We start from the raw sequence: 12281 nt of genomic DNA on the forward strand, positions 1-12281 counted from the left end.
ACAATAAGGTTCACAAACTGCCTGAGGATAAGCCCAGAGGGGCGAGCTGTTCCTCTTCTGAGTGTGTGCGGTTCCGAGGGAACAGGCAGTTTTGTCCAGGCAGATCGTCCTCTGGAGGGCAGAGACCAGCCTCGGGAAGGCAGCAGTCCTGGAACCAGTCCTTTCTGGGATTAAAGCCCGGTTGAGACGGCTCTGGACAGGGTGGTTCTGGAGCCAAGTCAGCACAATGAAACGAGGCCGGGTTGCTCCTCCGTCCTGCTTATAGGAGGTCGGCTGACCCTTTTTTACGAGGAGTGGGCCAGAATCACTACAGACCTGTGGGTCTTAAGCATGATAGAACAAAGTTATGCTTTAGAATTTGCTCGTCCGCTTCAGAACTGGTTCACGGTCTCCCCTTGTGTGTATGTGGAAAAGAGGCGGATAGTAAAGCAGACTCTCGATCATCTGCGGATCTTTGGAGCCATTGTTTCCGTGCCTATGAACGAACAAGGGACGGGTTGTTACTCCATTTATTTATTTAACAGTTTTATTTAATAGCTTTTTCCCGTCGAAAGCAGGGCTGAATTAGCCATGCTGTTCTGGGATCTGTCAGTCAGGTCCGGGAGGCGGAGCTTGTTAAGCAGAGGTTAGTCTTTTTGTTCCCTCTGCGGCTGCGTGTGGGGTCCCGCGCAGGAAGTAACAGATTCTCCTCAGTCTGTTTTTTCTGTGCGCGGGATCGCACGCGGAGCCATCTCCTCATGTCTAAATCAGGGTTCAAGAGGTGTCGGTGTGGCAGGGTAATGTCGGTCACGGACGGCCATGACCGATGTTACCGCTGCCTCGGCGTCACGACGTCGAAGACTGCGAATTTTGTGCCCGAATGTCGCCCAGGGCTAAAAAACAGCGAGCCTACCGACTCAAAGAACTGCTAAGTCCATCGAATCCATCGGAGGCCCATTCTTCATCGGGCCCGGTCAAGAAGCCTTCGCACTCGATTAAACGGGCGGTATCGTGGGAAACCTCTCGGATGAAAGCAATAAGAGATACTCAGGTACAGGGGAAGCAGGGCTCTGACTTACCCGACTGTGATCACTCGACTCCCTCCCGCGAGTCGATACAAGACGCTGAGAACCTTGGCGCCATAAGACATTGAAGCTGGCATTATCGAAGCGGCGAACGTCAGCGCAGCAGGGGGACCAGATTCCGGCACCACGACCGGCGTCTAGCGCATCGATGCGCAATGAGACGGTGCCGGACCCATCAGCGCACAAGACGGCGCCGGAGTCACCACCATTATCACCATACAACCCATCGCTAGTGCGCAAAACGGCTCCGCAAACATTGCCGCGAGACAATGTTATGATTGGGTTGTAAGTGGGTGCTATTGCGGAAAGGCCTTTTTAAAGAGCCAGGTCTTGAGTTGGTTTTTTTTTTGCATTTCTTGCGGAGGCATTCTGCAACAATTAGAGGGGTTTGATGGTGGAGGTGGGGAGTCCAAGGAGTAGTGAGTTGCAATAGTCAATTTTAGAGAGAATGGTGGCCTGGAGGAGTGTACGGAAATCATTTTTTTTTTTTTTAAATTTATGTTTATTGTCAATTCAACATCATGAGATATGCAATACAGTTATGCCACTTACATGAATATGAAGGACAGAATTACAATTAAGAATAAAACTCCTATACTGATGTCTGCATGCATGGCATATCATGAACCGTTCTGTGAACATATAGTTTTCTGTTTTCCGGTAGTCCTTTATCTTGGAAATCATTTTAGATGGAGGAGGGGTTTTAGTTTTTTGAGGACATGAAGTTTGAAGAAGCACTCTTTTATTGTTGCGTTAATTTTTTTAGGTTTAGTTGGTTGTCAATAGTGACACCGAGGTCTCAAAACGTTCTGCGGGAATTAAATAGTGTGGGGGAGGGCACTAGGTTGTGGAGGCGGAAATGATGAAGAGCTCAGTTTTTTATGTGTTTAGGGCCTGGTGGAGGTTTGTGAGGAGGAGGTTTATGGTGGAGAGGCAGTTTTCCCAAGTCTTGAGGGCCTTGGAGAGGGATTCTTGGATGGGGATGAGGATTTGGACATCATCTGCATAAATAAAGTGAGTGAGGCCGAGTTCCGAGAGAAGTTGACAAAGGGGCAGCAGGTAAATGTTGAAAAGGGTGGATGAGAGGGAGGATCCTTGAGGGGCGCCTTGAGTTAGTTTGATGGGTGTGGATTCGGTATTTCCAATTCTAACTTTGTAGCATCTATTTTCGAGGTAAGATTTAAACCAGAGCAGTGCTGTTCCTGTGATGTCGATTTCTGTAAGACGGTTAATTAGGATGTTGTGGCTTATTTTTTTATTATTTATTTTAACATGTTTTGTATATCGTATATTCGGTTATGCCATCATAATGGTTTACATTAGGAGAGTGACATTAGAATTTTAACAAATACAATTTAAAGATAAAGTTGGGTAGCAATGGGGTAAAAGAGGGTTAGATTATATAGGGAAAAGTTTTTAGATGTCTGTTATAGAGTTCGTGGTTTGATTAGTCTGTAAGTTGATAGGATGATGTCTTTGTTTTCTTTGGAGTTGTCTGGTTGGGAGTTTGTTGGTGTTGATAGTTAAAAACCTGGCTTTTTACGAAGATCTTAATTCTTTTTTGAAAGTTTTGGTGTTAACTTGGGTTCTTAGATTTAGGGGTAAGGCATTGCATAGCGATGGGCTGGCGATGGATATAGCTCTCTCTCTGTGGTGTCAAAGGCGGCAGAGATGTCAAGCAGGACGAAAATGTAGGAGTGGTTTGGTCTCATCCTTTGAGGAGGGTGTCTATGAGGGAGATTAGGAGGGTTTCTGTGCTGAAAAACTTACGGAATCCGAATTGGGAAGGGAATAAAATGTTGTGATTTTCTGTGAGTTGGGTGTTAACAACATTTTGCATGATTTTTGCAAGGAAGGAAAGGTTTGAGATGGGTCTGTAGTTGGTTGGATTGGAGGGATTGAGATTAGGCTTTTCAAGGATAGGTTTGACAATGGCCTGTTTTAAGAGGTCAGGGACACTGCTATGCGAGAGTGAACAGTTGATCATCTCCGCTATGGGAGTGGCAATTGTGTTGGGGATAACTAAGAGGCATTTGGTGGGGATGGTGTCAGTGGGGTGTGAAGAGGTGTCCGTTTTCTTTAGAATGGTTTCGATTTCCGAGGGGGAGGTGGAGTCAAGTGAGTCTAAGATGGCGTTTGGGGTTTTTGGGAGGGGGTTTGTATGGGGGGTGGAAGTGGGGAAGCGTAGGAGGATTTTCACAATTTTTTCATTAAAGAAATGGGCAAGTTCCTCGCATTTGTTTTTGGAGTCCTCATCAGGGATGGGGGAGGATAGTGATTTTGTGAGGTTGGCTACATAAGAGAATAATGCTTGGGGTTATATTGGTAGTCATGGATTTTAGTTGTGTAATAGTCACGTTTTTTTTGAGGATGGCGGATCTGTAAGTGTGTAAGGAGAATTTGTATGAGGCCAATTGGTTGTGTGAGGGGTCTTTGCGCCAAGCAAGTTTCTTTGGAGGGGTCTTTGCGCCAAGCAAAGTTTCTTTGGAACTTCGTGGTTCCAAAGAAAGAGGGGACTTTTGTCCAATTTTGGATTTGAAGAGCATCAACAAGGCCCTCAAAGTTCCACGTTTTCGCATGGAAACTACGCTCTGTGATTGCAGCAGTGCGCAAGGGGGAGTTCTTGGTGTCCCTGGATCTGACTGAGGCGTATTTACATATAGCCATCCAGCTTGACCATCAGAGGTTTCTGAGATTTTCTATTCTGGGCATGCATTTTCAATTTTGTGCTCTGCCGTTCGGGTTGGCAGCAGCTCCAAGAACTTTTACCAAGGTGATAGTGGTGGTCGCAGCAGCCCTCCAGAAGGAGGGGGTTCTGGTACACCCATATCTAGATGACTGGCTCATTCGGGCAAAGTCTGAAGACCACTGCAAGCAAGTGGTGGATCTGGTACTACAGCGTTTTCGGTCATTCGACTTTATAGTAAATTGGACCAAGAGTCATCTCGTCCTGTCTCAAGAGTTGCGTTTCGATACCAAGTTGGGGAAGGTTTTTCTGACAGAGGTTGTGCTGCCTTTGCTGTGTTCTGAATCAGGTCTTGGTTTGGCTAGCTTTTTGTTCTGATTTGCAACTAAGGAAGTAAAATATTAACCACTTAATGCCTGACATTTTCTTTAGATAAAGGAGCCAGCAGATGAGAAATCTCTACCTGTTCCCTCTCCCCCAACCCCACCACTCCTTTGACCCCCATCAAAGTTGAAGAGCAGGGCAAAGGAAGTTCCCTCTTTAAAGTCATCTTCACCTCCTTTAGAACTCTATTTTACGAAGGGTATTTATGCACCATTGTGGCATGCTGGCAAGGACACACAGCCAGTGCTCCTCTCCACCACCAAGCATGTTGTCAGCAGCATGCTAGCACACCTAATAGCTGGACGCCAGGTCATCATGACACTTAAAAATGTTGCCAGTCTTGCTGCTGAAAATATTGCCTCTTTGCTTCACTTTTCATTGTGGTCCAGGTTCCTACTAGTCTCCTCCTTCTTTGTATTTCCCTGCTCTGTCTTCACCCAGTATTTCTCATTCATCATGTCTCATCTTTCTACCCTTGTCCTCACCAGAGTGTGTGTGTGTCTCTCTCCTAGTTTCCTGCTATCAACCCTTATTTCCCTCTAGTTATTTGGTCAATCAGTAACAGGCTGATACAGTAAAGCTCGCGGGTGAGCGCCTGCTCTCCTGGCGCGCGCACAGGCCAGTGTCCTGTGTGCGCGATTCAGTAAACCAAAATATTTAAATTAGGGCCCGTGGAAAAAGAGGCGCTAGGGACACTAGCGCCTCTTTTTGGACAGGAGTGGTGGCTGTCAGCGGGTTTGACAGCCGACGCTCAATTTTGCTGGCATCGGTTCTCGAGCCCGCTGACAGCCACGGGTTTGGAAACCGGACGCCGGCAAAATTTGAGCATCCGGTTTGCATGCCGCTGGCTGATTTTAAATGTATTTATTTATTTACTTTTTTTTTTTTTAACTTTTGGGACCTCCGACTTAATATCGCCATGATATTAAGTCGGAGGGTGCACAGAAAAGCAGTTTTTATTGTTTTTCTGTGCACTTCCCCGGCACCGATAGAAATTAACATCTACCTTTGGGTAGGCGCTAATTTCTTAAAGTAAAATGTGCGGCTTGGCTGCACATTTTACTTACTGTATCGCGCGGGAATGACTAATAGGGCCATCAACATTCATTTGCATGTTGCAGGCGCTATTAGTTTCAGGGGGGTTGGACGCGTGTTTTCGACGCGCTATTACCACTTACTGAATTAAGGGGTAAAGCTAGCGTGTCGAAAACGCGCGTCCAAATGCTGGTGGAGCGCACTGTACTGTATCGGCCTGCTTGTTATTTTCCAGCAAGCCACCTCTCCCATTTACTTTGCTGGCTGCCAAGATTGCACCTGCTGCCACTCCCCAAAACAGCTACTCTCTCTTCTAGGAATGTGCATTGTTGTTTTTTTTCATGTTTTCATTTCAGATCATTATCTGTTCGATTTTGTTTTTAAAACGGTTCAGGGGTGTTTATTTCAGGTTTTCCTAATTTTGGGCTAACTGAAAATGTTACCATCAGTTAAAAAGTGTCAATTTGGGAGGAATTCGTTAGCTAGAGGTATGGTTCTGCATTTCATTGGCTGCCTCCCTAGTTACTGGTACTTGTTTGTGTTGCTATGATTGCAAGGTGGTGTTTGTTGGGGGGGTAACAGTGTAAACAAACAAGTGATGTAATTTTATAGCATGAAGTTCTAGTTGGCAAAGGCATGTAATGCAAATGCATATTTAGAATTCACCAATCCTTTTGTGTATTAGCAAAGGGGCCCTGGTATTTTGGTATATGCATACTTTGAATTCCCCTGGTGTGAGTCTGTGTGTTTGCGGGTGTGTGTGTTTGGGGGGAGGGGTGACTGGTGAGAGGGGAAGTGACTTGGGTGAATGTTTGGTGTGCCAGGTGGGAGAGTAACTGGTTGGGGTGGTGACAGGAGAGAGAGGCAGCCTGGTGTGTGTGGAGGGTAACCTGCCACACACATGCACACGCCTTTCTTTCCCACGTCACCCCAGTCACTTACCCTTTCACTAGTCCCACCTCATACACAACAGGCTGCCTCTCTCTCACCAGTTACCACTTCAACCAGTCTCTCTCCCCCACCTGACACACCATTCAGAAACCCCAGTCACTCTGCTCTCACCAGTCACACTCCACATACCAGGCTGCCTCTCTCTCACCAGTCACCACCCTAATCAGTCTTTCTATCTGTCACCCCATTCACGCCCTCTCACCACTCCAATCAGTCTCTCTCCCACCTATCACCCCATATAGCCACTTCAGTCACTCCCCCTCTCACCAGTCACCCCCACACACACCGGGCTGCCTCTCTCTCACCGGTCACCACCCCAACCAGATTCTCTTCCTCCCACCACTCCATACATTCACCCCAGTCACTTCCCCTCTCACCAGTTACCCCCTCCCCCCCCCCAACCAAAAAACAAAGACAGATACCAGGGGAATTAAAAGTATGCATGTACCAAAATGCCAGGACCCCTTTATAAAATACAAAGGGATTGTCAAATTCAAAATATGATTTGCATTACATGCTTTTGTTTTTGCCGACTAAAACTTGATGGTATTGAAAACAATTGATATAATAAATATTTATTTGTTACCAGGCACTGGCCATCCCCCTCCACAAATACCACCTTGCAAGCTTGGTAATACAAACAAGAAACTATGGGAATGCATACCCTTAACTCTAGCTAACAAACTGCTCCCCCAATTGACACTTTTTAACGGATTGCTAACATTTTCAGTTACTGCGCACTAAGTCCTGTTAGTGCGCACTAACATGAAATACTAATTTTTACTAAATTTCGTCCTTTTTTTTCCATTTCGTGGTGCTCTCTTAAAGAGATGAAATAGATAATTTCGTTGCCGTTATTTCGTTTAAAACAAACGCACATCTCTACCTCTCTTCTGCTCCAGCCCTCCACAGCTCTCAGTGGGTGCAGTGCCCAAACTTCCACATTGATCTTATGAAACAGACCAGTGTGAGAATGCAGGCACCACTTGACTCAAACTTACTGAGAGCGGTTGTATGGTACTGGACTAGAATAGAGCATTTATTCCAAGGGTGGCAGTAACTGCAGGAGGAACATATGGGGCATCAAAATCCTGGGTGCTACAGCAAAATGTGTAGGGTCATGGTGATCTGTCAAGCCATGAATTAAATAAATAATATCCTAGAGGTCTATGCTCAAACACCCAGCAGATAAGATAACCAGATAACTAAAAGTGCTGCTGAATATTTGGTATAAAGCTAACTGGACAGAGTTGTCCAGCATCTGCTAAGACTGACATTTGTCTTTTTAGGGCATTCATTTTCCATCATTTCATTTGGTATTCAGTAGAATTTAAGGCCATTTTAGTCTAATGGCTTTAATACCAAGTAGTTGGGCAGAAGCTTCATTGAAGTAAGTTGCAGAGCCTTGGAGAAACTTCATCTGAGCAAGGGGCTTGACAGATCACTTAACCCGTCAGTGTTAACATGAGAATGTCAATTATAGGTGTATACTTGCACTTCTGTTTTATTAATGTTTGTATTAATGTTTGGGTAATACTTTGATAATCAGGTTTTTTTGTTGTTGTTTATTTTAATGTTTATGTGACATGATGCAATTTGCTTTGTGCAGAGTTTTTGATAGAAGACGGAAGAGAAATATTTTAAATACATTTATTTATATTAGTTTTTATTTATTTTGAATTTTGTTTTTCTGTTCTCAGTCTCTTTCATTGGTTCCGTACTGCCCCTAGTCGGACCTGTCCACAGTGCAGGATCCAGGTAAGATTCTGACTTGTAACAGTTTCTGCTGCAGTTCTGTGGTTTTTCTTTAGACTTGGCTTGGAATAATATATTTTGTGTGACTTGTTATGGTGTTTGTTTTTTTTTAATAGGAGGTGGCAAAATTTAATGGTTAAAAGTACTGTTTTGGTAACACATAATACAATTATACCATTGTGCTGGCTTGTAAACAATGTCATCAGTAGAATTGGGGACAAGGAACAAAAGTTTGTATGTGTATGGAAAAGTACTACTGGATTATGTGACTAGCTAAAAATAAGTGACTGACTATTGCTAAATTTGAATCTTGAAAATCTGCAAGCACATTCGTGTCCTGAGGAGGTTGGAGTACAAATGCATACTTCTCCCAGTTGCTTCAGTGGTTGACTTCAGAAGTTGCCATGACCTTATTGGGGCCTGGGCTGTTGCCATCCTGTGCTTTTTGAGCAGCTGGTCAAGTTCGAGAGGTTGCATCTGCAAACTTTTGAGTGGAGTCTAGAGAACACTCAAACCCACCAGCTGGTCAGGAGGTGGGTGCCATAGATTACCTCAAGTCAATTGATTTTCTTTTTTGTTTACATCTACACTTCCTGATGCTGATTCTCTCCAGTCTTATTCCCTGCTGCAGTCACTACTAACATCAAGTTTAGTGTTCCCATTCTGCACATTTTTCACGTCAGCCATTCTGTCTTCTGCTCTTGAGCTTCAGCATTTTCTTCCTCTCATTCAGTCTTCTGTATTCTTCCTGATAGCATTTCATATTGGTCACTGTTGTCATACCTCCACCCCTGCTCTATATTCTGCTCCACCTCTCAGCTGGAGATATCAATCTCAATTCTGGCCCTCCAAGGCGACTTTAACCCCATTTGTGCAAATCAAACAGTTGTCTGTTGACAAGCAAGTTGAATTAGCCATGACACATGGATGATGTCACTTAATGGCACTGAATGGACTTTTCGCTTTAAGCTCAAAGAGCTTTGCTCTACCGAGAATGTGCAGGAATTCCTGCAACGTTTTTGCCTTGGGAGGTACTTAGTCTTATTTTTTTTTTTTTTTTTTATCTCCAGGAAATGTTTACCTAATAATTATTTTGTTATGATTTTTTCTTGCCTTGCTGCATTGGCAGTCCCTCAAACACTTTTCAGTATTATTAAAAAAACAAACAAAAAAACCCACACCAACTGTAAAACAATTCTTCATAGGATCTCCAATTCTAAGAAACTTAGCTGGAATATTCAGTCGTGCAGCCGTGCTGCTGAATATACTCGGATAACTTTAGTTATCTGACTAACTTAGTCAAATAAGTTTTAATATTACCATTTAGCTAGCTAAGTAGCCTTGCCCCAGAATGCTCCCATCCTGCCCACCACTTAGATGGATAACTAGCCAGATAAATAGTTATCCAGCTAAGTAGAAGCTGCTGAACACAGCTGAGTATTCAAACACTGCCACTTAGCTGGATAAGTCCAAACCTATCCAGATAAGTAGCACAGAATACAGACCTTTGAACTATCAGGTTAGATGCTTGCTCAGCATTGTTTAGCTTGCTTATATATGTTTTTTAGATGGAATGTTAAAGGATTGATCATTATTGGTACTGGTTATATGTTTTGTATTGGATATTTAGAATTATGGATTTTTTTTTTTTTAATATGGCCTGCCATGAACTGTGGAGTGAGCAAGTTATACATTTTTAATAACAAAAAAACCAATTCCACCGGAGGAGATATGCAGAGCACTGACTTGGTCCTCCTTGCATTCCTTGACTAAGCACTTACGCATTCTGGCAAGAAACACCTAAGGTAGGTGTTTTTGAGAGCAGGGATAGCATGGTATGTACCCAATCAACCCGTCTAGTGTGAGAGTTGCTTGGTTACGTACCATGCAGCTGGACTGGTCTGGTAGGTGAAAAAGAAGAAAATGTTTGGTCCTACCTGCTGACCATTTTCTTTTCTTTGAGACCTTCCAGCCAGTTTATTCTTCTGACCGCTCATCTGCTGAAAATCTTAGCCAAAAGGTTACACACTTACTAACAGTTGATGGGGAATAAATGACACTCTGTGTCCTTTAACTATCCCCTTGTTCATTTAGAGGGAAGAAGGTTGTTTGATTATAGAAATACTGGAGAACAGCAAGAGACCCTATAAAGGGGTGTGTAGGGTAGATAGCGACTACAGTAGATTAAAAAATGTAATTGATAATCTGATAAGAATTCATTAGTTAAGGGAGCAGTTGTTTACACCTTTGTGAAGCAAACAATCAGTTTTATTATAGCAGCATAAGTATACAAGGTTTAATAGGGTACAGATATCTTTCTTTTCTTTTGTTCTTTAATGTTTTTACAGAGCAAAGCACTGCCATGAAAGATAAAACAGAACTTGTTATCTCTTAGCTTACACTTATCAGTAATGCAATTGTCAAACTAACCCATCTGAAAAGTAATTATCTTACCATTAACTGGTGGGGGGTCACACTCCTGTAGAAGTCCAGGATCTATCTCAACATGCTGTGGGGAAAATCCAGCCAATCCCAGTGCAGGCGGATGATAGAACCCATGCCTGCAGAAATAGGATAAAGTTCCTAGCTTGCCAAAGTTATTTCAAGGGATAGTTGGCAAGACTTCTGCTTCTAAGATATGGAGCAAGCTGTGCTGAGCACGGAACTCAGTCTTAGACTTGCAGGTTCACAGGTTTAGTGAGCTGTAGCAGTCAAGGTTCTGGAAGCAAAGCTTACAGTCTCTAAACTTGGGAGAAAAATCCCTTAGCAGAAGTTCTTGTATAATCCACAAGAAAATATCCTTGGATAATCCGTGGGAAAAGATCCCTTAAGAAAATGTCTGCTGTCTGTATAATTCAGAGTCCTTTTCTCTATTTGGAGCCTCATTGCATATTCAGTTTTAAGGGATCCGTTGATCTTGATTGGTTGTTACCACCTTCTATAGACACAAGATTGGAGGGGATCCATATGAATATTCTCAAAGTTCATCAGCAGACATGTGCTGGACAGTACCCATTTATAGCTGGCTATCTGTTTGTTCTGTCTCTATCTTCTGTTAGGGGAGCAAAACCTATGCATTTAGACTGGTCTGATAGGACTCGAGGAAGAAAAATTATCATAGTAACTTAGTAAGTGATGGCAGATAAAGACCACAATGCCCATCTAGTCTGCAGGTAAGAATACATTTTTCCTTTTCACTGCCTTCAAATATGCTGTGATCACAACACTCCTTTAAAAAAAAAAAAAAAAAATCCTCACCGTACCCTACCTGCCTTGGTATCATCCTATCACCCTCTTCCCTTTTGCATCTAAACTACTCAAACTGTTTACCTACCTCCTCTGTCTTTTGACTTTATTTCATTTCATGCCATTCTCGATCCAGTCCAGTTTTCATCCTCTATATTCCACAGAAACAGCCCTTGCCATAGTCTCCAGTTACCGGTTTGTAGCTAAAACCAAAGGCCTTTACTCAAGCTTTATCCTCCTTGTCCTATCCTCTGCTTTTGACTCTGATCACCACCTATTCCTTGATACTCTTTTCTGACTTGGATTTCTAGATTCTGTCCTTTCTTCATTCTCTTCTTATCTCTCCCATCTTACTTTTAATGTGTCCTCTGGCAGATTCTCTTCTACTGCCAGTCCTCTAGCAATTAGTATGCCTCAGGACTCTGTCCTGGGTTGTATTCTTTTCTCTACTAATTCACTTGGTGTTCTGATCTGCTTCCGTGGCTTTCAGTACCATCTTTATGCTGATGGCTCCCAGATCTACCTCTCTATAACAGACATTTTATTAGGAATCCAGTCTCAAATCTCAGCCTGCTTGCTGACATTGCTACCTGGATGGATGTCCCACCACCACCTTAAACTCAACAAGGTCAAAATTGAACTCCTTATCTCCCAACTCATTCCCCTTTCTCTGTTTCTGTGGATAATGCTATTATCCTCTCAGTTCTCTCAGCCTGCAACCTTGGGGTCGTCTTTGACCCCTCTCTCTCTCCTTTTCTACACATATCCAAAATACTGCTGCTATATGTTGTTTCTTTCTCTTATAACATCACCAAAATCCATCCCTTCCTTTCTGAAGCCATTACCTGGACCCTTATTTCTTTACAGAAAGGGTAGTGGATGCATGGAAATGCCCTCCTAGAAGATGTAATCAAGACCAGAATAGTAACAGAATTCAAAAAGAATGGGATAAACAAAGAATTCCTAGTGGCTAAGGATGGACATGAAGAAAAGAGAGAACCTGTGTTAACTGGGGTAACCTACACAGGAGCAGCAATCACTATCCTTTAAAAAAAAAAAAATCCTGCTGGGCAAATTGGATGGACCACTTGGGTCTTATTCTACTGTCATTTACTGTATTATCCATTCTCTTATCACCTCCTTCTTAGACTACTACAAGC

General features: G+C 43.2%; 1 protein-coding gene across 1 annotated transcript in view; it reads left to right on the forward strand.

Moving 5' to 3' along the window:
- The window catches only part of TRAIP (TRAF interacting protein), a 138197-nt gene that overhangs the window by 4200 nt on the left and 121716 nt on the right, over positions 1 to 12281 (forward strand). Inside the window, exon 2 of the mRNA XM_029599671.1 lies at positions 7821 to 7878. Coding sequence (XP_029455531.1) covers positions 7821 to 7878 — 58 coding nt within the window. The remainder of the gene's footprint in view (positions 1 to 7820; positions 7879 to 12281) is intronic.

The sequence above is a fragment of the Rhinatrema bivittatum genome, chromosome 4 (genome assembly GCF_901001135.1).
Source record: "Rhinatrema bivittatum chromosome 4, aRhiBiv1.1, whole genome shotgun sequence".
Taxonomy (NCBI): domain Eukaryota; kingdom Metazoa; phylum Chordata; class Amphibia; order Gymnophiona; family Rhinatrematidae; genus Rhinatrema; species Rhinatrema bivittatum.